At 35.3% G+C, this 27,071-nt stretch overlaps 1 protein-coding gene across 1 annotated transcript; it reads left to right on the forward strand.

Annotated features, from left to right (window-relative positions):
• Positions 1–991: 991 nt before the first annotated feature.
• LOC137007135 (NLR family CARD domain-containing protein 3-like) lies at positions 992–26,236 on the forward strand. The gene is made up of 9 exons (XM_067368449.1): positions 992–1,187; positions 1,837–1,841; positions 3,549–3,694; positions 6,976–7,201; positions 7,280–8,823; positions 12,923–13,096; positions 13,271–13,444; positions 16,978–17,139; positions 26,032–26,236. Exons 1-9 carry the CDS (start codon positions 992–994, stop codon positions 26,234–26,236), a joined length of 2,832 nt encoding a protein of 943 aa, XP_067224550.1.
• The last annotated feature ends 835 nt before the right edge of the window (positions 26,237–27,071 follow it).

A 27,071-nucleotide genomic window follows, 5' to 3' on the forward strand; every position in this document is an offset into this window, starting at 1 on the left:
GTTACTTTAAACTTGCTTACATTAAACGATACGCTTTAAGTTGTATATATTTTTGAATATTTATAAGGTTGTTTAGATAATCTAATGTCATCCTTTTTATACATTAAAGAAAGTTGTGGCACATGTTTTGTCTGATGTCAAAAGAATCAGTGATCAGGGGTCTTATAAAAGTTGTTCCTAACTTGCCGATTTAGGAGAAACTCTTAAAAATAATGGGCGTGTCAGTCCTAATTTTAGGAGTCCTAAATTTTTGCAATGATATTAAGCAGCGTCTCTCACAAATGTCTTCATGGTTGCAAGGTACGCTCCCTGTGCAAACAGGTGGTCACAGGCAGTGCGTAATATCATTACGCCTGCTGCACTCATGGTACGGCAGCAAAGTTCCTTGATTATTACGCCAGAAAGAGAGTATAGTTCCTAGCCATATCAGCCAAGAAAATCACAACTTTTCATTTTCCGTCGGTCTTAGTACATGATGTAACTACAGAAGAGTCAAGTTTTAAATAGGAAAAATATTGAATCTCTTTGGTCATTTTTGAGCAAGATGCTAACGGTCTAATCAGATTCAATGAACTATGCTAAGCTATGCTAAAAGTGGACCCGAAGATCGACTGAATGGTTTCGAAAACGGTAAAACTCAACTGTTTAACTCTAGGGGAGTTGGAAAATGAGCCTATTTTCAAAAAAAAAAAAAAAGTGGAGTGTTTTTCATTGTGATATTCTGGTTCATCTGTGAGTGTGAATGCCGTCCATAGTGCTGAATGCAGTGCACACTCAATTCAGTGACTTTAATATATTTGCATGAATTATAAAACAACAAACAATGTCAGTTTATGACATCTGCAGGATGCTGCTTCATTATGATATGAAGTGATTCATTCTCATCTTCATCCTGCAGGGAAGCTGTTTGGATGATCATGGCTGAACTGGAATTTGACAAATATCTGTGTCTCTTAACAAGAGCTGATTTGAAGTGAATACATCTCACGCCATGAGGATGATGTTGTTGAGAATGAATTTCATCATTATTTTCTGTCTTCTGACTGTGTCATCGACTACATGCATTGATCTGAGAGATAAAACCCTCTACAAGTCCTTAAGGGTCGTGACCTCTGGCAGTCTTCAGGCCAGATTCCTCCAGGACATCGATAAACACTACAACTGGACGAATGTGTCAGCAGTTAAGGGTGAGTTGAACATCTGCATGTTTACTGTGTCTGACATCTTCCCAGAGGAACATTTTATGTAAATAATAAAAATAAACAGAAGCCTGAATGGAGAGAGAGAGACTTCTTCAGTGATGTTACATGAAATCTCACAATCTGAACTTTACCATATAATACAGGATGGTTTAGTATTTCAAGATCAAACGAGTGTGAATCCAGTGCAGTATGTTCATCTCACCATCAGAGGTCTCTATCACCCGCTTATTGAAACTGACTCTAATATGTGACCATTCACATAATCTAACATTTATTCAATAACACCGTTAATCAACTTATTTTGTTTCAAAGAGATTCATTATATAATTTTTCAAATTGCAGTAAGACAACTCTGATCTAAACAGATCATACATTGTGATGTGTAAAACAACTCTTGTTCTGCATTATTCTTGGTGCACTTTTTGTTGAAGCTTTGGAGTTGTTAAAATGTATGACTGGGTCTATAAAATGTAAATTTATAGGTAATATTGTGCTTTTGTTACATTATTATTGGCCATTTTTTTAAGGCACACCAGTCATGATGAACAGTTGTGTGAATACATGAAGTTACTGTTTATAATTGAAGGGTGATTTTAATGCAGACATTTTTCAAGACATGTCGCTGTTATCTTAGGACAGGTATAATAAGATCATTACTGTAAACACCCTTTTGTGTTTGTATTTAGATTAGATATATATTAAAAAATGAAGAATCTGCTTCACATGAGCAGGTGTTTCACACAGCACTGATTCTTGAGATAAGGGACAAAACATGTCCTACACACGAAAGCCCTCTTTATGTTAAAAATAAATAAATTCACCAACATAAAAAGTTACATCTAAAGGAAATCTGTATACACATTGATTGGTATTGTTTTAAATTAATTTTGTTAGAATTATTTAAATACATGCTCTATACTTGGAAAACTGCCAAACAAAGTGATTAAAAATGCAACAAATTCATTTAAATTGAAAGGCAGAGATCTAATATATCAAACAATTAAAAAATAAGTCTTGAATTACATTTTCCATAAAAAGAACATTGATTATACATGTTTTATATGGTATATATACACATTTAATATTAAAAAGGAAGTTAGAGAATTATGTTATTTAGGTTATTTAGGATTTGTTCATAATAACCCTAACCCAAGAAAAAAATGTAGATAATTTTTTATTTTTTTTTCACTTAGCTCCTTTACTGAATACTATTATTACATAATTGACTTACATAAAGACTTTACATTGTTGTTGGATGTATCAGATTAAAATATCTTGCTTTTTTATGCGTCTGATGGTGTTGACACAAATTAAGTGAATAAATGTAAATTTTTAGAGAGAGAAAAAAAAACATTTTCAGAAAAACCTGTTCCCTTACATGGTTCATTAGCTGAGACATTTGTTTGCAAATATATCATTTTAAAAAATAATGTATTATTAAATGATTAAAAAATAACTTCAAAAACATGTTTTGTCCCTCATCTCAAGAATCAGTGACAGGAAAGGTACAGGTAATAATTTAGACCAGTTGAACCAGTTTAACTTGACAACATTTTTTGTGATGAACATGAGCGTTACTAGAGTAAAGCTGTTAGTGAATAATGTGGATCAGTTCAACAACAGATCAAACTGGATGAAGTTTGTGTTTGATGTTCTTCATTGATGAGACAGAGGTAAGTTTGAACAAACATATTCCTGAGATCATACAGTGCCTCTTGAAAGTTTGTGAACCCCTAACAGAATCTGTGAAAATGTGAAAAATTTTGACAAAATAAGAGAGCTAATACAAAATGCATGTTATTTTTTATTTAGTACTGTCCTGAGAGTAAGATGTTTTACATAAAAGATGGTTACATAAAAGATGGCCACACACAGTATTGAGAATCAATGGTTCACAAACTTATGAATGGGGTTATTTTAATAAATTCAGCTATTGTTTTGTCTTGTGAATTATATATAAACATCTTTTATGTAAAATATCAGGACAGTACTAAATAAAAAATACCATGCATTTTGTATGATCTCTCTTATTTTGTTAACATTTTCACAGATTCTGCAAGGAGTTCACAAACTTTCAAGCGGCACTGTATATAGTAATATCTATAACAATTTATCTGAATGTGATCACTGATTTCTGAGACATGAATATATCAGCAGCATTTGGAGAATCTCATCTGTTAACATAAACATTGTATTAAATTACAAACCAAAAAATAAACTTTTGCGTAACTTGTGAACAATTCACTGCCATACTGAAATAAGTCAATTATACAGCTGTTTTGTTATATTCTGTATATCTGTATATTGTTTAAAATTGTTGTATATTTTAAGTCTGTGTGTTTCAAGAGCACTGCCTTTAATATGAGTGTCTATGAGAAGAGAGAGGAGGAGGAGGAGGAGGATGTTCTGAGACACAGAGCAGCATCTCGCGAGCCCAGCTGTGCATCTGTGAATAGTGTCGAGTCCTTGATCATTCCCCCTAATCTCACTGAGTGAGTACATGGTTTAACTGCCACAGTCAAACGAAATACAGTACTGAGGTAAAAACACTGTCCACCTCTGGGCCTTACCATATGATACCAGAAAGAAAGAAATCTGTTTTACCCTTGTTTCATAAATGACCATCTTTTTCTCAGGTCTCCTCTTTCTTCTGAAAATAAAAATCAGTTAAGCCTGTTTTTTAAAAACATTTATTTTTTACCCTTATTGTGCATCATAATGACAATAACAAATGTATTTATGCACTTCTATTGGAGCAATCTTTGAAATTAAGCTAGTTGTTTATAATTAAAATGAGGATTAGTTTAATTCATGAACAATTTACTGCTGTACTGAGATTGTTAAAGAATTGCCTAGACAATAATAGTTATTGAATGTTTCTTCAAAGCAGTGAATTTGTTGACTCACTTTCTCAATATCTCATCAAAGTTCCCTTGAGTGAATTCTTGTTTAGGTAGATGAAGAAGAATGTTCATTAAAGAAATTCATTTTTGCATGATTGCATGCAGCTGAGAAGCAGTCAAATAGACAGGTGTAATTGTGGAAAAGTCCACAGAAATGTGGATACAAAGGGAAAGTGTGTGGGTGTAAAATATGACTTAAAGGCATAGCAGGTGTTTTTTTTTTTCCAGAAACATTGTTAGGCTGGTTTAAAGTCTCTTCATATCCTAACAATCATTAAGTAAAGTGGTCTAAATATATTTATTAGGGCTGTCAATTAAATGTTTTAATCTAATTAATTACATTATGTGGCGATTAATTAATCGAATTAATCACAATTTTTTTTAATCACAATATTGTGTCCAAAATAACACAACTTTAACTTCTTATTTACTTAACTGTTGTATAAAGTCAGTATTGCATTTGCACTCATCATATAGGCTATAGGACAACAGCACCTGTGATATTGTACTCATTGCCCGTGTGATATTGCTTAACTCAAATGATCTAAATATGAGACAACTCAATCAGGGGCATTTTTGCACCTATATCTGTAAATTAAGGGACTTTCTGACTGCATTCCATAGGCTTCATCATGCAGTGAGTTGTTGCCTTGCATCCTATTAACCATCAATCAACTGCATAATGTCAGATGAACTAGCTGCCTGTCAACGCCCTGCACACGCACACATCACATGTCATTAGTAAGATAACCAGAAGTTCCTGGGCTTCAGCATTACTGTGGGCCCCACTACCCCAGATGAAAATGTTATTTTAGCTTGCTGCCAAATGTTTATGTCTTATGTTGTTTGACAGAAACTTTCCTTTATTAGCCTTCATCTGACTGAGTTCTTCTGTGGTCTAAATCACTCACAAAACTTTTGACAATTTGGGAATCTGTTCAGTTTTTTTATTCCTTTTGCACCCTTTTATGCATTTCATCTTCAGAAAGATCTTTCTTCCACCCCATATTGCATGAGAACTGTGACTTGCTTAATAATGTGGAACAACCTCTTTAAGTAGGGTTTCAATTTACCTGGCAAACTATTTAACAAACCTATCTGAGATTAAAAAGATATGGAAGAAATAAAACAAACAAACACTTTCTTTGAAAATCTAAAATCTGAATGTTTATTGTACTGAAATCACTTGCATGATCATTTGGAACACAGTGTGTGTGAATAAGCAAAAACAGTCTTTGCCAGTAGGCTTTTGGAACTATACAGTAGCATTATAAAGTAGAGCTGTGCTAATAAACAATACGTTATTATAGGCATTATACCGAGGTAATATTTAAAGAAAAAGCATTCAAAATGTTCCTGTCTGAAATGCAAGTTTACATATGATATAAACACCATAAATTAAACAAAACAATCACTTCATTAATATGGGCATAAATATGGGCAGTTTGGGCACATTTTTACATGGAAACATACAACGCTCGCATTTAATGAATGAAATCATAGCCTTTTGAAATTTAATTATTACATTTAAGCAATATTCTGATTCATGTTTTACTGTCCCTAGATTTAAAACCTCTTGGAATTAAAATTGAGCAGCATTAATGGAACACAGTGGCTGGATCTAAAACCTTTAGATGACATTCAGATTATATCCACGAACATGTACATATAATACGCCCCTACCCCACACCACTAAACCTAACTATTGTGTATCATATGCACGCAAAATTAATTTCAGCATATAAATAGCAAGCGTAATACAAACATAAACTTGTGCTATACAGATACAAAGTACTAGGATATTGTGTTTTTAAAGATATCTATCTAACTACATAGATATCCAAAACTCTATTTTTTTCCTCTTTAAAAGAAAAAAGTATCAGCTGTATGCAAAGTGATTGACATTTTGCTTTCGACCACTGAAAATGTGTACATTTTACTGTTCATTCGTTTTTTTATTTATATAGAACCTTTCAAGTTACACAGTAGTTCCAAAGTTTTGTACATTACTATAGAAAGCAATAGAACAACAAGACAAGGCATTAAAACAACCATTCACTAATGTACTAAAATGTCAGAGAGTACAAATAAGCTTTAAAGCCATCATAATTTGTAATATGTACAATTTACATGTACCATTTTTTAACTATCACTGTTAGCATATCAAGTGCTGGTCCATGCTGGTCCTATGCTGGTCCATGCTGGTTCTGGACCTGCTAAGGACCAGCATAAACCAGCTCAAACTAGCATACCAGCTCCAAAACCTAACTTAACCAGCATATGCTGTTTTTTTAAGCTGGGTCGATAAAGTCAACAATTTTCACTACAGTTTTCTGTTTTCTGTCAATGTAAAAATAAAATAATGATGCTACCATCTCCCTAAAGTCCCCCCCCCCCCCCCCCTGCAATTTGGCTCCAAATACCTGTAGTTTTAAGTATTTTGGAGCTGTCCTTAGTCTAGTGTTTACTTTGAAACAGAGAAACGTGTACAAAAAGCTACAAAAAATGAGCTTCTGTGTAAACCAGCAGTAGTTAGTAAACAAACTTCATGCATCCAGGGCAGGTGCCAGTTTAGAGTCTAAAACCACTAGTACTATTGGGATAAATGAGAGCCACCTGAAACTAAAATGTATTTAAACAAAACAGACATATGTAAATACAAAGACATTGATATCTCCAAATCTAACATATTACTGCCTAATACTTAATTAAAATGTAAATGTAAATTGAAAATAGTGTTAATTTGGTCTAAATGCGGTGGCATTTCAATTATTTAAAACAATTAAATGTTAGAGATTGGTGTGTTAGAAACATCTATAATAATGCATTTGCACAGTTGTTTTATCCTTTTCTCCATACTGTTTCTGCAGATTGGAGACAGATGAAGAGATTAGACCTGTGACTTTCACTGACTCTGACTGTCAGACCCTCATCAGGCAGAGAGTCAAAGATCAACACAAAACCAGCATGAAGAACAAGTATGAGAGATTATTTGAGGGAATCAAACTAAATGAGAATCAAACCCTCCTGAACAGGATCTACACACAGCTCTACATCATAGAGGGAGAGAGTGAAGGGGTGAATGAAGAACATGAGGTTTTACAGATGGAGAAAACTGCTCGAACACAAGACACTCCAATCTACTGCAATGACATCTTTAAACCAGGATGTGAGGAGAAAGACAAAATCAAGACTGTTCTTACTAAAGGTATCGCTGGAATTGGAAAAACCGTCTCTGTGCAGAAGTTCATTCTGGACTGGGCCGAAGGAAAAGCCAATCAGGATGTAGATTTCATGTTTGTGCTTCCATTTCGAGAGCTGAACTTGGTTAAAGATCAGCAGTACAGTCTTCACAGACTTCTGCTGGACTTTCATCCTGTACTTCGAGATCTGGACTCAAAGATTTATGAGGAGTGTAAAGTTGTTTTCATCTTTGATGGTTTGGATGAAAGCAGAATTGCACTGATGTTTTCAGATGATGATGAGAAGGTTCGTGATGTGAATGAGTCTTCATCAGTGGGTGTGTTGATGTCAGAGCTCATCAGAGGAGACCTGCTTCCTTCTGCTCTCATCTGGATCACCTCCAGACCAGCAGCAGCCAATCAGATCCCCTCAAAATACATCAACCGTCTGACAGAGATTCAAGGATTCAATGAGCCTCAGAAGGAGGAATATTTCAGGAAGAGAATCAGAGATGATCATCAAGCCAGCAGAATCATCTCACACATTAGAAGATCAAGAAGCCTCCACATCATGTGTCACATACCCGTCTTCTGCTGGATCTCAGCCACTGTCCTTCAAAACCTCTTGAAACAAGATGACACTGCAGAGATCCCTCAAACTCTGACTGAAATGTACATGCAGTTCCTGCTGACTCAGATCAACATGAGGAATCAGAAGTATGATGAGAAAGATCCAAAGAAAATCTTGAAGTTCAATAGAGATGTGATCATGAAACTTGCTGAACTGGCTTTCAAACAGCTGATGAAGGGCAATGTGATGTTCTATGAGGAGGACCTGATTGAGAGCGGCATAGACGTCACTGACGCCTCAGTGTATTCTGGGATTTGCACTGAGATATTTAAGGAGGAAACTGTGATTCATCAGAGGAAAGTCTACTGCTTCATTCATCTGAGCTTTCAGGAGTTTCTAGCTGCGTTATATCTGTTTTACTGCTATGCTGTCAAAAATGAGAACTCACTGAAGATGTTTCTGAATAAAAGATATCAGCTGTACAGTGAGAAAAACTCTCTGTATGAGTTATTAAAGCCTGCAGTTGATAAATCCTTACAGAGTGAAAATGGACACCTGCATCTTTTCCTGCGGTTCCTGCTGGGCATCTCACTGGAGTCCAATCAGAGACTCTTACGGGATCTACTGACACACACAGAGAACAGCTCAGAGATAATCAAGAGAATCACACAGTACATTAAAGACATAATCAAGAGTGATGATTGTCTCTCAACTGACAGATGCATTAATCTGTTCCTCTGTCTGCTGGAAATGAAGGATCAGACTCTGTCCAGAGAGATTCAGGAGTTTGTGAAATCAGAGAATCACTCATCAAATCAACTCTCTCCTTCTCACTGCTCAACAATTGCCTACATGCTTCAGATATCAGAGGAGGTGCTGGATGAGTTTGATCTGAACAAATACAACACATCAGATGAGGGTAGAATGAGACTGATACCAGCTGTCGTGAACTGCAGAAAAGCTCTGTGAGTATTGAGTTATGTGATTGGAGATCAAACTGAATGTGTTTTCTTTGACACTTTCCTTTGACCTGAAGCCAGCAAAAGACAGACAGCATGTTTAACTGGGAATATTAAAAACTTGAATGATAAAGTACTGTTTGGCACAGTGTTCGAACTATATCCTGGACTTTGGGGAGCCCTTTTTATATATATATATATATATATATATATATATATATATATATATATATAAAACGTGGGCGGGGGGTTCATGCGCTTGCACGTGCCTCAGAAGAGGACTTAATGATTTACAAAAATACATAACAGCTACAAGTGTATGCACTACTTGCTTAATGCAAGCACTATATGGGATAAATCACTATACAGGATTTACCCTATTATACTATCGACACAGGTGAAACAACAAACAGCCACCCACAAATAGTCTATAGATAAACAAAGCATCAGGCTGTCTTTGAGTTCACACAAACAACGGTTAAAGTTACACGTCAGGCTACAGAAGAATACCATAATTCCTCCGTTCAATTAGGCCTAAGAGTCACGCAGACCTATAACAACCCAGCCACAACACATAATTGCAAATAACATGCCTTACCTTAACAAAGAATCGACCACAAACATTTATATTTTTTCTATGAATCTTTCATTTAACATGTACTAAACATGAGTGGAATTTGCACCGCAGCTCCCCCACAACTTGATGCTCATGACAAGAATAGCATGTATTTTCTTTATTGAAGTGAATTAGGTTTAAATCGCCGTCATGCATGAATGAATGATATTTTTTGCAATTTTACACATAATAATCCACGATGATCACATTACACAAAACTGAAATTGCACGTCAAAATAACACATTGTCAATATTTTTTGAGACCCCCAAAATTTCACAAATCATGTTTTCTGGGGAGCCCTTGTCTTATTAAGGGGAGCCGAGCTCCCCCGTAGTTCGTACCCTGGTTTTGCAGTTGCGCTTTGATTTTAACACCTTTAAGCTTATTAGTATTTATTATTCTCTTGTTAGGTAAAGTAAGTCGAGTCTTGTCTAAATTATAAGCATTTTAAATGACTTACAATTTAGTCAGAAGACTTCTCAGTAGCATGTTCTTATTTAAAGTCTTAAAACACTATAAATCAAGCCTTGGTAGGCAGTTTGTGTCAATTAAATTTCTTTGAATGATTATAACTGATCCAGAGTCAATTTGATAATAACTTAAAGTATCATACTAATTTAAACTTTTTTTAACTGATCATCAGTCAATATTTATTGTTCACTATTAAGCATGGGTCGGTATGACATTTTGATGGTACGGTATTGCGATTACAACTCTAAAATGCATTTTAAAATGTCTGGGTACAAAACTTTTTTCCGTTGCACACAATATATTAATTTTTAAGCAAAACATAAAATATTTGGAAGAGTAGTAAACATGTATGTCAGGTTAAATAATTAAATTAAATAATTTAATTCTTCTTCATTAATTAAAATGATATAAAATAAATGTTAAGTCCAGTGAGCCTAAACCTGCAGCTCAATAATAATTTGATTATTTTATTAAACAAAATAATTGATTTATTTTCTGAATTATTTTTCTGGTAATTTTTTTAAATAGGTATTAATAGAGTTATAATGAAAAAATCAGAATTATTAATAAAGTTATGATATGCTATAAATCATTATTATTATTTATTTTACAGAACATTGGTAAAATTACTATACTATCATTTATGGATGTCTTTATTTCTTGCTTTCAAACATTAAATCATTGCACTTTTATTTTCTGACGGAAAATCACAGAGAGATCCAGGAAGACATTTCTCTTTGACAACAGATTTATAAACGACACTCATTACAGATGGTTGCAGAATGTTGTGTTCCCAAATGCAAATTATAAGCAACTCAAAACACATAGCACTTGCAGAGCAGCATTATCTGTGAATCAAAGCTGAAAGCTGTTTTAGTCCATGCAGCACGTCAGACTATAGCCTATAGCCTACTCTATAATTACATCCCAACTGTTGCGATTAGATGATCGCACTAAGACTAATCACATTCTCAAATCAATGCATTGTCAAAATCCATGAAAAAAGTTTCCTGGTGAGTAACACCGTTTCAACACAGATTTTACCACACATATGGCACTTTGAACCCTGGAAAACCTGCTAATAGTGTCCTGCAGATGGTGGTGCGAGCTCGAGCAGCTCTGCCAGAAGCAGTCCGTCCATGAAATAAATGTATTAGAAAATTTTTTATTTAGTCATTTTTTATTTAATAATTTTTTTAGGTCATTCTGTGATTTCAATAATCATACAGTTACCAGGCATCCCCCTTCCTCTTTTTCGAGGGTTTCACCTCCATTCGACCATCTTACACACAGGTGAAATGTGAATGACTGTTCGCACCAGTCAGAGGGGGAGGGGTCGTGTTACTTTCTATGCTGCACACAACCTGAGGGATTCCTACACAGCTCATACAACAGGCACGATATCGCAGAAAATTTTAGTGGTTTCGAAACTTTAAAATTTGCAAACCGCAGTATACCTTGAAACCAGTAACCGGCCAGTGCTAGTGGTTAAATGGATTGTTATTGATCCATGATCCGTACGGACCAAGCCCCATGGCTCGGCACGCATGTAATTCGCGGATCAATTGCAAGTTTAAAGGTGCTAAAGAGGATGTTTTGTTTTATACATTTTTGCAATATTACTTGAAACTGTCTTTACTAACTGATAAAAGACTATTTATTAGGTGCACTGAAAGTAATAATATTAATATACATAATCTGTGCACGAGGTATGGCCTTAAAAACATCAGCCAATCGTTTACGCAATCATCGCGTAAACGATTGACCCTCTGGCTTGTCAATCACTGCCGTGACGTTCCTTGTGAGAGACGTGCGCGGATTGGGCCTCTGGCTTGTCAATCACTGCCATGACGTTCCTTGTGAGAGACGAGCGCGGCTGTGCTCCCCAGTAACTTTCCACACTCCACAGGCGCCGCATGCAATGTTTTTGTCAGGAGACAGGAATAACAACTGCAGATTATGAGTTACCTGTGGTGAGTCCAACATAATGAATCCAATAACACAACACAGCGAATGCCAGTGGTAAACACTCGTGTTCCAATACTCGTGCACGAATTTTGGGAGGCGTTCCTTTGAAATGAGCTGTGAAGGAGGGGGGTTGTTCTTACGCATGCACTCATTTCAGAAACTCAGTAACAGTCTTTGGATTCTCAGTCGACGAAAAAATCCTCTCTATCACCTTTAACCGCAATAGACTGAAAGGTTATCATTTGCATGTGTCTTGTCTTGCTAGTTTACACATTAAATAAATTTAAATCCATTCCAGTGCTAGAAGAGGCAAAAGAGGATTTAATTCGGTATTGCACACCACACTGTTATCGGCGAACAGATGCACATACATATAAGGCTCGTGCACACACAGAGAGAGAGAAGTGCGTGTCAGATAGCTATACCTATAAATACCTGCTGGTGTCTGTCATGTAAATCAAACAACATAACACTGCTTTAATAAAGGTTAATCTATATTAAATTTTATACAGTAAACAGTGTCATTTTACATTTTATTACATTTCTGTACACAAAAATTAATACTACAGTTAGACCATATACTTTATTTGTGACTTTATATTGTATTTATCTATGCTTGTAATTGGTGTACAGTATTTGTTCCTTTTACAGTCTGTTCGCTTGCCTTTAATAATGTATTAGGCTAGTAGTTTCTGCTGGAATCGGAGTAGTTAAAGTGGGCTAACTAAAAAGTGGGCTTTTTTTTGTGCTGATCCGAAAAATGATCCGATCTGTGACTTAATAACCATGATATGATCCAACCGTGAGTTTTGTGATCCATTGAACCACTAGCCAATTCCCATTCACAATCTATTATTTGAAGAAAATACCAGTCATGGGATCAATATGTGGTCAGTGCCATATGCGGAACACAGAAAATATTTTAACTTCTTAACATCCTTGTTAGTTAATAAATATAGCTATTCAGATGTGATTAACTCCTGATAAAAATCAGAATATTAGTCTTGGGATCAGTATGTGCCAATTTGTACTTTAATTCTTTGTTATAGACTTGCTGAATGCGATCTCACTGATAAATGCTGTGAAAGTTTGTCTTCTTCTCTACAATCATCAAACTCACTGACAGAGCTTGACCTGAGTTATAATGACCTGCAGGATTCAGGAGTGAAGCTACTCTCTGATGGTCTGATAAAGAGCACACACTGTCAACTCAACATACTGAGGTTTGTGATTTTCAGTAAAATGCAATTCAGTCCAGACAATAAATTGACCTATCAGTGTCTGATAATGCAATAATTTTCAAAATTTGTGGCCATCACTTTTTAGTAATCAGAAACCGTGAGGAATTGCATGTTTTGGCAAGATGCATGAGGATATTTTTACTCTGGTCTGTTTAGATTGTCCCTCTGTAATCTCACTGATCAGTGCTGTGAAAGTTTGTCTTCGTGTCTAAAATCATCAAACTCCTCACTGAGAGAGCTGGACTTGAGTCACAATGATCTACAGGATTCAGGAGTTAAGCTTCTGTCAGATGGATTGAAGACTGTCAACTGTCAACTCAACAAACTGAGGTAAGAAAAACAGATTAAAATTTAGAGGTCTGCTGGTCGCGCCAGCGATACCACCTTGCTTTTTTTCTTATCAGTATGAAAGAGACAGTACAAAATACTCTGTAAATTTTGCACATACAATTAAGAGTTATACACCATTTTAATCTGTGGAATATCTTCTTTTATTTGTGTACACTCAGAGTAAAAACAAAATGTTGTGCTTTTTGAAAAATAAAGAAAACTAACATGATGTGTGATCTGTCGTCTCCCTCTGAACGAAGTCCAATCTGATAGTTCTCAGAAAATGAACTGTAACTTAGTGAATACTAATCAGAAAAAAATGAGACTTATGTCTAAAGAAACATTGAAATGTCAGGTTTTAAATTGTGTAAGTCAAATTGAAAACAAATATTCTCTGTTTATGTAATCTGAATGAAAAGTGAGACGTGTCAGACATCCGTGAGTCAGCTCATTATCCGCTAATTTGCCCATGGAGTGAGCGCTATTCAGATGCAAATTCTGAGGTAATACATGTATACATTAGGGGTGACCCTGAATAGTCGATGATTCGAATCTTCGATAGGAGGAGCCTGATTCGACTACCAATCTCACAGTCGAATCGTCGCAGAGGTGTTATGAGACGAGATATGGGGGCGTTCAATATCTGATTTTACATAGACATACCGGTTCTTTCCCAATAGGTTAATATACAGCCTATTATGTTAACACTATAAATAAAAATGTGAAAAGAAAGAAGCTTTTAATAAATATTTTTAATGTGAGTGAATAAATCCAACCCGTGACCGATTTAAGTTTCACTTCTATGATCCGTGACCGGCAGATGAGCATCTTTACGGCAGGGATTAAATCTTCAACAATGTCTGGGATAAAGTGTACAATTGGATGCACTTTGAAATGGTAAAAGATGATCAAAAAAACGTATGATGCAAGTTGTGCCAACAGCTCATGTCCTAGAACTCAACAACGACAAACACTGCGGTGCGCTTCTGCCGGCCAATGAGCTGACTATAGCGTGCTATTTGAAAAGACTCAAACGGACACAGGCAGATCGCGTGAAAGACTGGATTTTTCTCTCTCAATCAGGTAGGGTAGCTACAAGTGATTTCAAACTATTTCAGCCTCTTGTAATTTGATTTTAACTGCAGAGACAATAAACGCTAAACTGGAGTGGCAGTCTTTTTAGCTAAACATTAAAAAGACAAGTTGACAATTCTAGCTATACTTTCGTTATTTTAATAATATATTTAATTTTAATTTATTTATTGATCACTCTGGGTTACCTAATTTAACTATTTGTGGCTTGTGTTTTGAATAGGCTATTTTCATTTATTAGAATGGTATATTCTGTTCTAATTCAATTCTGTAAATTAATGTTTGATAAAAAAAATATATATATATTTTTAAATTAAATTAATTAATTTTTTGGTGCATCAGTGTTGCGCTTTAGAGTTAAAGCTTGCTCGCACAGACAATTTAGCCGATGTAATTTGATTTGCCGACATATGAAATGTATATCTATCTGCAGTGTGGCCTTTCTGCAGTTATTAATATATTTTAAAGTTTATTGATCCAAAATGTTTTTATTCGTTTTCTTCTAGATCTTTGAAAGTGTTCTGCACATCGTGGCTGTGAATGTTTATTCACATTGCCTTTCATTTGTTTAAAAAAGATAAAATCATTGTCAGTTTCGTCTATCACTTGACAGGCAGTTTGGTCGGTTTATTAGAAAGATGTTTCTCTGTGCTGTGTGTGAAAGAAAATAAAAGTTGTCTTAAGCCGCGGGTAGACTATAGCCAGGCCTTATTTCATTTTCCGTGTCCCGCTCCATCTCGTGCACAGTTCAGCGCGCACGAACCTTTCAAAGGTCCCCCCCCCATTATGATTCGACTATCAGTCGAATATAGGCAATCTGATTCGAATCGGATTCGACTATGTAAATCCATAGTCGAGGACACCCCAAGTATACATCATTGCAATCATGTATTTATTATCTTCAAAAGTGTCTATCTGCATGTTATAGCCATGATTATAGCGATCTCTGGAAGCCTCTGTTAGTTCCTGGAATGTCACATGGTATGCCTGTTCTTCTAACGAGACATTTGTGGACTAAATGTGCACAAAGTGCCTTACAGAGGCTGCAAGTATGAATTGATAACAAAGAATCCAGTGCTCATAGTGATGACAATAAATATTAAATAAATATTACTCCTCTGTATAGAAAATTGACATAAACATTTGATAATCCATCAGTATTTCACCAAATGTGCATGCTTTTAAGCTAAAATCCCTGATGGATGTTGTTTTGTCAAAGGTAACAGCTCCGTTTTTCATATTCACAACTCCTGAAGCATAGGCTATTACAAAATTATGGCCACCATAAGAGTAAAACAGAGGTCAAAATGTGAAGCTTGAGTCTTAGATCTTTTTAATAATGTATAGTTTGTCAACTGCACATTAACATTTAGGCTATATAATATAACGAATATAATAGCCTATATGAAATGCCATAGAGGTAACATGAATGCTCAGACACTTTGCATCACAGAAATACATTATATTTTAAAGTATATTAAAATAGAAAACCATTATTTGGTTATTTGGTTAGAAGTCTATACTTGAGACTTCTTTTAAAGACATAATAATAATAGTAATGCGTCAAATCTTTTGACTGGTACTATAATAGGCCTAAACAAAATTTTCTGCATGAGATCACAAAAATCATGTTTTAAGAGTGGACATTATATTTACGTTAATACAGCTGATATGATCCTGTTTTCAGAGGGTTTTTTTCACATAGCCTACCTGACTGAAAGAGCTCATTATGCGGGTCATTATGCAGGTCATTATGCAGGTCTTTATACATGATTACACATGAAGATTCACGCCTCCACACATACTGTGTTTCTTGACAAAAAGTGTCTTACAAAATCTCTCTAATGTTTTATATGAACGAGCAGGCAGGATAACTTTTACATCATTTTGAAGCAGTGTAATGACACTTTTTCCATTAATATGTTTATAAACAACTGAAAAAAGCACAAATGTCAGGGCATGTCAAAACTTTTCCAGGGCCTCAAAAATCCTATGGTTAAGGTTCATTTGGTTATGAAATTAAAGATGCCCTCTGCTCTCATCATGATCTCCTGTGTGTTTGTAATATATCAGCAGATCCTGAAATCTTAAGATTTTGACTTAGTATTTGCTTCAGAATGTTATAATAGATATTTTTTATTTTATATTATTTTGTTTGGTTTTATTCACTGATTAAAATGTCAAAGTTGTGAGGAGTGGAGATGAACAGAAACTGTTACTGAGATCAATTCTGCTCCATCAACACTGTACATTTAGTAATATGCTGAACCCAGAGTTTCTCCAACTGAACTGAACCTGTAATCAGTGATCTGTGAAAAGTGCCACACTGAATCAATGAATCCTTTGATTTAATCTGAACACTCCTGTGTGTGAATCAGTTTAATTTGACCTCCAGTCATGTGATGGTGTGTGTGTGTGTGTGTGTGTGTGTGTGTGTGTAGATTATCTGGCTGTATGGTGACAGAGAAAGGCTGTTGTTATCTGGCTTCAGCTCTGAGTTTAAACCCCTCACACCTGAGCGAGCTGGATCTGAGCTACAATCATCCAGGACAATCATTAGTCAAGCTGATCTCTGATCCAAACTACAGACTGGATAAACTCAAGTATGTTCAATACTAAAAATTATCCTGTCATGTGTGTTTGTACGTGTGTGCGCTATAAAGTCACTGAAAACTGATAGATACATACTGCACAGAAAAGTAAAGACATGTCTTGAACTCTGTGGTTGTGTCTGAAATCACCCCCTATACCCTTAAATAGGGCACTGTTTGATGGGACTGCCATTTGTAGCGGTGTCTGAAACCATATTGGACATTACCAAGTGCATTCATTTAATCCCACATTGCACCGCTATAACAAGTGTACAACCGATGTACACTCAACGGCTTGAGAATACCCATAATGCAATGTGAGAGTCTCGCCACGTGCCAAATGAATTCCCGCATCTTGACCAGAGGATGGCACCTGCAGCTGAATCATCCATCCATCCATCCACTTCCCAATGTGGCTACAGCGTAATATAAATTCATTATTAAATTGCTTATTTAAGGTTTATACATGCTATTTTTCATGACTGAGTTCAAGATAATTTTTTTCATTACTACTGTAGCTGCTAGTTTGCTAAGTTTCAAATGATTATTAAATAGCAAGCACAAACTATGCACACTCAGGGTCCGAATTCACTCACTCGTTTTCATTCACTCCTTCAAGTGGACTATATTAGTGGACTAAAGTATGGAATATTGAATGAGGGTATAGGGGACGATTTCGAACACAGCATGTGACTGAAGATGAACAGCTGCTTGTGACTTATTACAGCATCTAAGAAACATCAATTCAAATGTTGTTAGAATGTTGCTCTGGAAAGAGATGACATGAAGACATGAAGCAAAACAGATCCCACTGTGTGTTTTGGCTTTTTTTTTTTTTTTTTTACACTTCATTATTTTTAGTATGAATTAGTGTGAAATCTTTTGTTTTTATAGTGTAGATCATGGAGAAGAGAGCAGGATTAAACAAGGACCACTTAAATGTAAGACACCCACACACACACACACACACAGGTTTGTTTTGCTATCAAAGTGAGGACATTCCATGGTCGTAATGGTTTTTATACTGTGCAAACTGTACATTCTATCATTCTATCTATTTTAATTGTTTAGCATGTTTTTAATATGAGGAGCTATTTTAAATATGAGGACTCATGAAATGTCCTCATATTTCATGTTTACATCATAATACCAGTGTAATACCATTGTCATTATACAAATTTGTGTCCTCATAAATCACAAAAATGTACACACACACAAACACACACACATTGTTGTTTTGTTGTCATAAATGTTTTAATCTCTTTTCTTGTGTTAAGATGCAAGTGAGCCCACACTGGATTTAAGGACCGCGCTCAATTGTTCTGCTCTGTCTGAGAGGATCAGAAAGGTGATGTGTATTATGATAAAGCAGTTGTATCCTGATAATCCAGAGATATTTGATGAGTGTAATCGGGTTGAGTGTAATGGGAAGCAGACTGGATGCTGTAAATGGAAGCCTAAAAGAGCGAGAAGGCTGTAATGACTGAGACAAATCAGACACAATTATTTGTCATATTTAACAAATAATCTATAAAACTCACACTGGCACTCTGTAAGCAGTCTCCCCCATGGACCAGACTGAGCAAAGACCTCAGTTACCATGAACACCATCGGATAAGCAGTGGCCATAGTCGTCAAAACAGACTTTCCTGCATTAATTTATAGATGAGCTGTTCTATACGTGAACATAGCTGTTTTAGGCAGTGTCTTTTGTATGGTATTTTGTGTTATGCATATTTTATGATAAGACCCAATGGTTAATGTAACTAACATAAACTAACCTATACCAAATTTGGTGCCTATCAGTTTGTATTTTGAAGATTTAAATGCTCATGTATATGATATGTCGATACCTGTGCAACATATCAGTATTAGAAGAATCTTTAATAGTTTCTTCAAAACAACAAGTCAGTTTCATATGCAGATGCCCTGCTAGAAACAGAGAAAAAGGTTTGAAAAAGGTTTGCCACTCAGAAATCCTACCCGCATCTCTTTGGTGAGGTCAACCCTCAGGGGAGTAACTTCTCCTGGACCTTAAAAGCCAGCGCACAATGCTCCTCCCTCTCTCTTGTTTCTTTGACTGGTTGGTCGGCACTCTGTCCTTCTACAGCGTCTCTGACTCACACCCACACTTACACACATTCAACAGCACATTCACTGAAACCCTCTATGCTGAATTTGGGCTTTATTATTCTAATAGTTCAGTGTAAGCTGTGAGATTAAACAGCTTCCCGTGAAAAACAACTAAAACACAGTTGAGTAAAAGAAACATATTAAAATTATCTCTCTCTTAACTCACACAGATGTAAACTCTTTCTCTCTTCTAATCTTAATTTCAGTGTGTGTATAGAAACACACATGTTGCCTTTGGTCTAAATGTGTCTTGACCTCAACATTATTACAGGCTGATCATTTATCTTCAAATTGTTTTAAACTGTTGTTTCTAAAAACCCTCACAGATATTTAAAAGACCATTTTTAATTTAATGACCAATAAAATGTTAAAATTTTCTTAAATGTTTTAATAATTTTTCATAATCATTTTTCATCTCATATACATAAAATCACATATGGGTACAGATACTACACAACACAGATACTAGAAATAATGTTTGTAATGTCAAATGTTCATCATACATATATAAAAAAAAAAGTCACCTGGATTATAAAATTTTCCAAATCTAGCATTTAGAAATGTTGTGGTTTTAAACTCCAGTGGCAGGTAAAGGTGTGAGTCTTGTTTTGTATCAAGAATCAGTGACAGGATGCTTAAGTGCAGGATATTTAAAAGGGTCATGAACTGCGTTGGTTTATTGTTTTATAATGTTTCCTGGGGTGCACTTATAATGTTAGTATGCTTTTTACATCCAAAATTGTCATAATTCGTGAATAAAAGATATTTTTCCTACCCTGATTTTAGCCTCTGGTTTGAACACTCAGTTTTAAGGGGCGTGTCTGCTGTGAGACTTCTGTGTAAACGCCCACTGCTGTGATTGGCTAACATCTTTGCATATGAAATAGATTGCATTACATTTAGATCTATGCCATTATATTTAGATCGTGGCATGAAAGGTTGCAGAGATGAACATTGTAGTCAATCACAGACAATGTTGAGTGCATGAAAGCAGTGATCTCGTCATTGCAACTCAATTTCTGTACACTAACAAATGCTTATTGGAATTTACTGTTAAAAGGATCATTCACCCAAAAATTAAAATTTTGTCATCATTTATTCACTCTCAAGTTCTTGCAAACCTGTATGAGTTTCTTTCTTCTATTGAACACAAAAGAAGATATTTTAATGAATGTTGGTAATCAAACAGTTGAAGGTAGCCACTGACAAAAAAATATACTATGGAAGTCAATGGCTACCGTCAGCTGTCTGGTGATGCCAAATGAAATAATTTTACTCTTTTACTCTATACGATCATGTTTAAGTGTGAACTCATGAAAACAACTGCCACAGGTAATAGGACATTATATTCTTATTTATTTATTCACTAAAGTTTTATTTTTGGTATTTTGCCTTTTTATTAGAATAGGACAGTAGTCAGGAAGTAAAGTGGAAGAGAAAAACAGGGGGACGGGATTGGGAAAGGTCCACGAGCCAGACCTCTGGTCACCCAAGCTGCCTAAAAGGGGACATTATATTCAACTCGACTGCAATGATTTATTCTCCATAGAGCTGTAGCCAAGTCCGCCTTTGTCAAGTCCAAGACAAGTCCAAGTCCAGGACTAGTCAAGACTGAGTCCAAAAAGATTACAGTTCAAGTCAAGTCCAAGTCCAAAGAGGTTCGAGTCCAAGTCAAGACAGATAGAGATCAATGAATCTAAGTTTTTCAGGTTAAATAGGTTTTTATTCAGGTATGAAATACTACAGAAATTAAAGTAATCAAATGTAAAACAACACATCCACATTGGTTACCTTAATTTCAGTATTCTTTATTGTAAATATTAAATACAGATTTATTCTTACCATTAAAACGTATTCAGTCAAGAGCAGAAAGTGATTTTCTTTGTCTTGTGTTCTTTGTATAACATGATAGACAGCAGAAGGAATACTGGACTACTGTCCCTTTAAAAGTTTATGAACGTACCCAATACTGTTACACAAAGTGCATTTTCTTTCTTAGCTATTTACCAATCCAAAACTGACTGTGTTAATCTGAATAACTGTGACTGTGTTAATCCAAGACAGGCATTTTGACATAATTTTGTATGTATTTGAGCTTTTAAGTGCAGTAAGTCACTCATTTTGGTATGGAATCTTAAAGGGGAAAATAATGTGATTAAAAGAAAAAAAATCTTAAATATTGAAGAGGAATAAGATTCAAATTGCTTTGTTACAAAAGACTAACCTAAATAATAAAGAACATCAAAAGCTTTTCAGCGATTGAGTTGGACAAACCTACTATTCTTATTTTTCTACAAAAAGTTGTGGTGTTTGTACATAAAAACCTCTCATTTACATTAATAATATTCTGATGAAGAAGGTCGATCTCAATCTTTATCTTAATGAATCTACTTCATGATAAGGAATTGTTATTGGATGTATATACAGCTCCAATAATCTTTATGAGAATGTTTTCGCACAGTTATTTAGTAGATTATCAAGACTGTAATGATGTAATTTTGTGTGGTGATTTGAATTGGTTTCTTATCCCTACTATGGATAAATTCCCTTCAGTTACTCTTGCACCATAAAGTTTCTAGAGTGACCAGACATCCCGTTTTTCCCGGGACAGTCTCGTATTTTATTTTTAGTGTCCCTAGTCCTGACTTATTAAAAAAAATTCTTTTTTTGTCCCGTATTTCATCTTATATGTCATTACAACTGGGTGATCATAGGACAAGTAGTAGTAGTCGTAGTAGTAGTGTTCTGTCACGCAAGAACAGCCCAATCAAAGCACCGTCCTTCGGATGAGATGTTAAACCAAGGTCCTGACTCTCTGTGGTCATTAAAAATCCCAGGATGTCCTTAGAAAACAGTAGGGATGTAACCCCGACATCCTGGCCAAATTTGCCCATTCACCTCTGTCCATCATGGCCTCCTTATCATCCCCATACACTGATTTGCTTCATCACTCTGTCAACTCTCCACCAATAAGCTGGTGTGTGGTGGGCATTCTGGCACAATATGGCTGCCGTCGCATAATCCAGGTGGATGCTGCACATTTGTGGTGGTTGAGGAGATTCCCCCTTCAATATGTAAAGCGCTTTGAGTATCCAGAAAAACGCTATATAAATGTAACAAATTATTATTATTATTATTAATCAATTCATCGTAGACCAAAATTACCATCCAATCACGATTCATTATCAATTAGTGAAGGCGGGACAGGCGGAATTGCACTGAATGACACACACCAGAAGCTCTCTCGTGCGCGCTCTCTCTCTTTTTTTTTTTGCTATTTTGAAGGCCCTAACTAAAGCATTTGAGGATTCTTCTGTTTCTGATGTTATGAATACAGCATTAATCTCACTTATTTTAAAAAAGGGTAAAGACCCTGAACAATGTGGATCATATCGGCCTATAAGCTTATTAAATGTTGATATAAAAATATTGGCTAAAATCTTAGCAAAACGATTAGAACCGGTTATTCCCAGTGTAATTATATAATCAGGCCTTCTAGTGTCAATCGATGCAGAGAAAGCATTTAATAGGGTGGAGTGGGTTACCTATTTGAGGTTATGAAAAAATGTGGCTTTGGAAATAATTTTTCGAAGTGGATTAGCTTGTTGTACACTAATCCTAAAGCCTCTATAATAACTAATGACGTGGTTTCTACCTCATTTGATCTTCAGCGTGGACCACGTCAAGGTTGCCCACTCTCATCTCTATTGTTTGCAATTGCAATAGAGCCCTTAGCAATATATGTTCGGCAGAATGAAAAAATTCATGGTGTACATTTGGGGAAAAAACAGCAAAAAATAATTCTTATGCTGGAGATGTCATTCTCACACTGTAAATAATTGCCAGGAATTTAGAGGATTAAAGAGCATTATTTTACAATATTATTATTGTAAATTATTATTATTTATTATATTATTGAGAGAATGTGGCTGTTGTATTTCATTGTCTTTCCTTTTTGTAAAGCACACTTTCTATATTCATATAAAATTGTTATAATGTATTCGTAAATTAATAAACTGTTTAATAAAATTATGTAAATAATCATTAGTAATAATTTTGTGTAATTATGTAAAATCAACAAACAAGATATCAAAACTTAATGCTATGAGTTTGTTTTAAAATAAATTCAATTCTGAATGGTAAAAAAAATGAAAGTTACTTTTAAAATTAAACGAACACTGCCAGTAGGTGGAAGCAAATAACAGACTTAAGTACTGAGTCATTGAAGTCAATCTTATACATTTACAAGCGAAGCAATGACAGGCTGCGTTTGAAACGGCATACTTCCCTACTATTTAGTGGGCAAAAAGCAGTAGGCAAATGAATAAGTATATCCTATCCGAATCCTTAGAATTCATCAAAAAGTAGCCATGAAATACCTGGTTGGTGTACTAATTCTCGCAAGATTCGGATGTTCATATACTAATAGTGCGTTCAAATATGCCTACTTACCTACTATATAGTAGGTGAAAAACTGAAATACCTGGATGGCTACTGCTTCCGCCCAGATGAAGTGTTCATCGATGGATACTTTTCTATCCCAGACTTCCCAAGAGGCAATGGGAAAGGATACATCAAATAACTTGCTTCCAGCAGACGACCGTACGCAAGGCGATTTGTGGCAGAAGAGTATCCTTTGATCTGACGCACAACGTAATGACGAACATGGAGGCACAGAGGATAGAGCAAATCAAATAACAAGTCACAGATTATCTAGTCTAAAATGATAATTTTTAAAGATAAATTTCTGAGGATTTCCATATAAGAAGGGGAGCTTACATTTGTTGTCAGCCCTATTTGTTTGAACTGTGAGAGGCATCTAACCTTATAACATTTTTTTTATGGATGGATGGATTATTATTTCTTCAAAACATGGCGCCCCATTTACAACAATTATAAACCTTGGAGGGCTAAGGATATTTTTAAATGCATCTCTGATTGTGTCCGTCTGAAAGAACATAGTCATATACACCTTGGATGGCTTGAGGGTGAGTAAATCATGGGGTAATTTTCAGTTTTGTGTGAACCAATTTGTAGTTCATTTTAATTATTATAATTTCAAACAGAGTTTTTACATAACTTTTCTTATTCTTGATGTCTGTGCATTTGCTGCAGAGCTTTGGTGGTGGAGCAGGGCCTGCAAGGAAAGGTGATGGCAGCATGTGTGAAAAAAATAGGAAAACCTGAAACAAAAACATCAAATAAAATCATTTTGTTACTTCTAATACAAAAAACAAAAAACAAAAAACAAAAAAATGAATCCCGCACACTATCAACTTGCAAAACAATAAGAAAGACACTTTATTAGCAACGTTTCTAGGGTACATTTTCTAGATATGTGGGTACAAAAGAATGAAGGTCAGTTGATTACAACTCTGTTTACAAAAGAAACTGATCGCAACACGTTGTTACTTGCGACCAGCTTCCATCCTACTTCTTTGAAGAAGGGTCTACCCAAGAGTCAGTTTTTTAGATTGAGGAGAATTTGCCATTCAGATACAGATTTTATTGAAAAATCGGAAATTATGAAAAAGAAATTTTTAGATAGAGGGTATCCTTCTGAATGGATTGACGAAGCATTCAGTACTACTTTTCAAAAGACTCGTTCTGATTTATTAAAAAAGAGGTCAAGAAAAGTGAAAAAGCATTCCTTTACTTTTATTACGACCTATTCTTCAAAGTCATTCTTGATACGTTCCATTTTTAAAAAATATTGGTATTTATTATCCTCTGATCCCGAACTGAGTACAATTTTCCGACACCCTCCATTGATTGTATTTAAACGAGCAAAAAATCTGAAAGATCATGTAGTACACGCTCGTTTTCAAAGTGGTATTGCTAGGTCCTCTCAGAAATTAATTAGTCCATTACAAAATGGAAATTATCGCTGTGGTAATTGTGCGCAGTGTAACAATACAACAAAAACCTCATTCTTTTGTCATCCTAGAACTGGGAAGAAATATGGGATTCGTTCTGTTATCACTTGTACGTCTACACACGTTGTTTATCTGATTCGGTGTCCTTGTGGTTTGGGCTATGTGGGAAAAACTTCACGTCAATTGAAACAAAGAATCAGTGAACATAAAAGTTCTATCAGAAGAAAAGATGTTAACTATCCAGTCGCTGCCCATTTTTTATCTTTTAATCATGATGTTTCTTCCTTACGCTTCTGTGGGATTGAAAAAGTGAATGTGCCACCTAGAGGGGGCGATATTGAATTGCTCTTACAGAGACGTGAATTGTTCTGGATTTTTACTCTTCAGACTTTATCACCTATGGGTATGAATGATGAAGCATTGTTTAATGTGATGTTATGAAATATGATCATTAGATATATGATATCATTAATAATACTCCTTTATATTTATTATATATATATATTCCATTTTATTATATAATTGTTGAGTTAATAATGTGATGTGGTGTTAATGATTATTTAATCACTGATCTTGATTGGATATTGATGATTCTTTGTGATTCATGATGTTTTAAATACAATGGAGTTTGAATACAATGTTTATGCCTGATGAAGATCTTACGATCGAAACGTTGCTAATAAAGTGTCTTTCTTATTGTTTTGCAAGTTGATAGTGTGCGGGATTCATTTTTTTGTTTTTTCATATTATGACTTTATTAGTCTTCTTTCCTACGCACCTATCTATCACCTACAGGTGTGCGACGCTAATCATTCGTTACTTCTAATACAGAAATCAAATGACATTGTGCTGTTAAAATGACTACTTTTGTATCATGTTTGTGCATTTTTTTCAGAAATTATCAGAAATGTCCACAGTCTGGTGTGAGCTCTGAGGATGGGGAGACCACAGCAGCATCCTGGAAATGGCATAGTGCCATGGATGAGACCCTCCTTCACTCTTCCTGCCCTTACTGCCTCATCTGGCCCAGATGTTGCTGTGGTCTCTTCATCCTCAGTGAGCCCAGAGCATCTAACAAGAGCATCAAGAACAAAACTTGACCAAAATCACATACTCAATGTCTTTTGGTCTTTTAAAAGACAATGAGTATGTGATTTTGGTCAAGTTTGTTCTGCTGGTTTTTGTTTGTACAATGAAGCTCGGCTTTCAGAAGCTTCAAAAGCATCATCAAATAATGTCATAAAGCTTCTGGAAATCAGGCATCCTTGACTGATATTGTATGAACAGAAACAAAAAGTCTTTTGTATCTAAACCTTTTATGTTCAGAAACAGCGTGAAGGCAAATAAATAAAGACTGAATTTATATGTTTGGGTGAACCAACGCTTTAAGACCCAAATAGAAATTGTATGAAATATAAGTATGTATGTATTTATATTATAGTAGTTTGAAGAAATTAACTTTAAGAAATTAGCAGCTTTATTGAGCGTTTGTGCCCAGACACTTAAAAAAATGATTAACAAAAATCACATTTACATTTATGCATCTGGCAGATGCTTTTATCCAAAGTGACTTACAGTGCTCTTGTTACAGGGACGATCCCCTTGGAGTAACCTGAAGTAAATTGTCTTGCTCAAGGACACACTGGTGGTGACAGCTGCGGAGATCAAACCAGCAAAATTCTGCTTACCAGTTCAGTAGTTTAGCCCACTACACCACAGAAGTAATAAAGCTACATCTAGAAAAGTCTGATTGCTAAAACGCCTGGTGTATATGTGCCTTGCAGAATAAAAGAATCTAAAAATTCATTAAGACACAAGCGAGTGTGGATCTTTAGTTTTTTTTTTGTTTGTTTGAAAATATTCTAGTAAGTTGAAATGGGTTGATACTTGCATTTAAAAATGTAACCCAGAAATTACTCTCAAAAAAATCCTGTT

The sequence above is a fragment of the Chanodichthys erythropterus genome, chromosome 18, assembly GCF_024489055.1.
Source record: "Chanodichthys erythropterus isolate Z2021 chromosome 18, ASM2448905v1, whole genome shotgun sequence".
Taxonomy (NCBI): Eukaryota; Metazoa; Chordata; class Actinopteri; order Cypriniformes; family Xenocyprididae; genus Chanodichthys; species Chanodichthys erythropterus.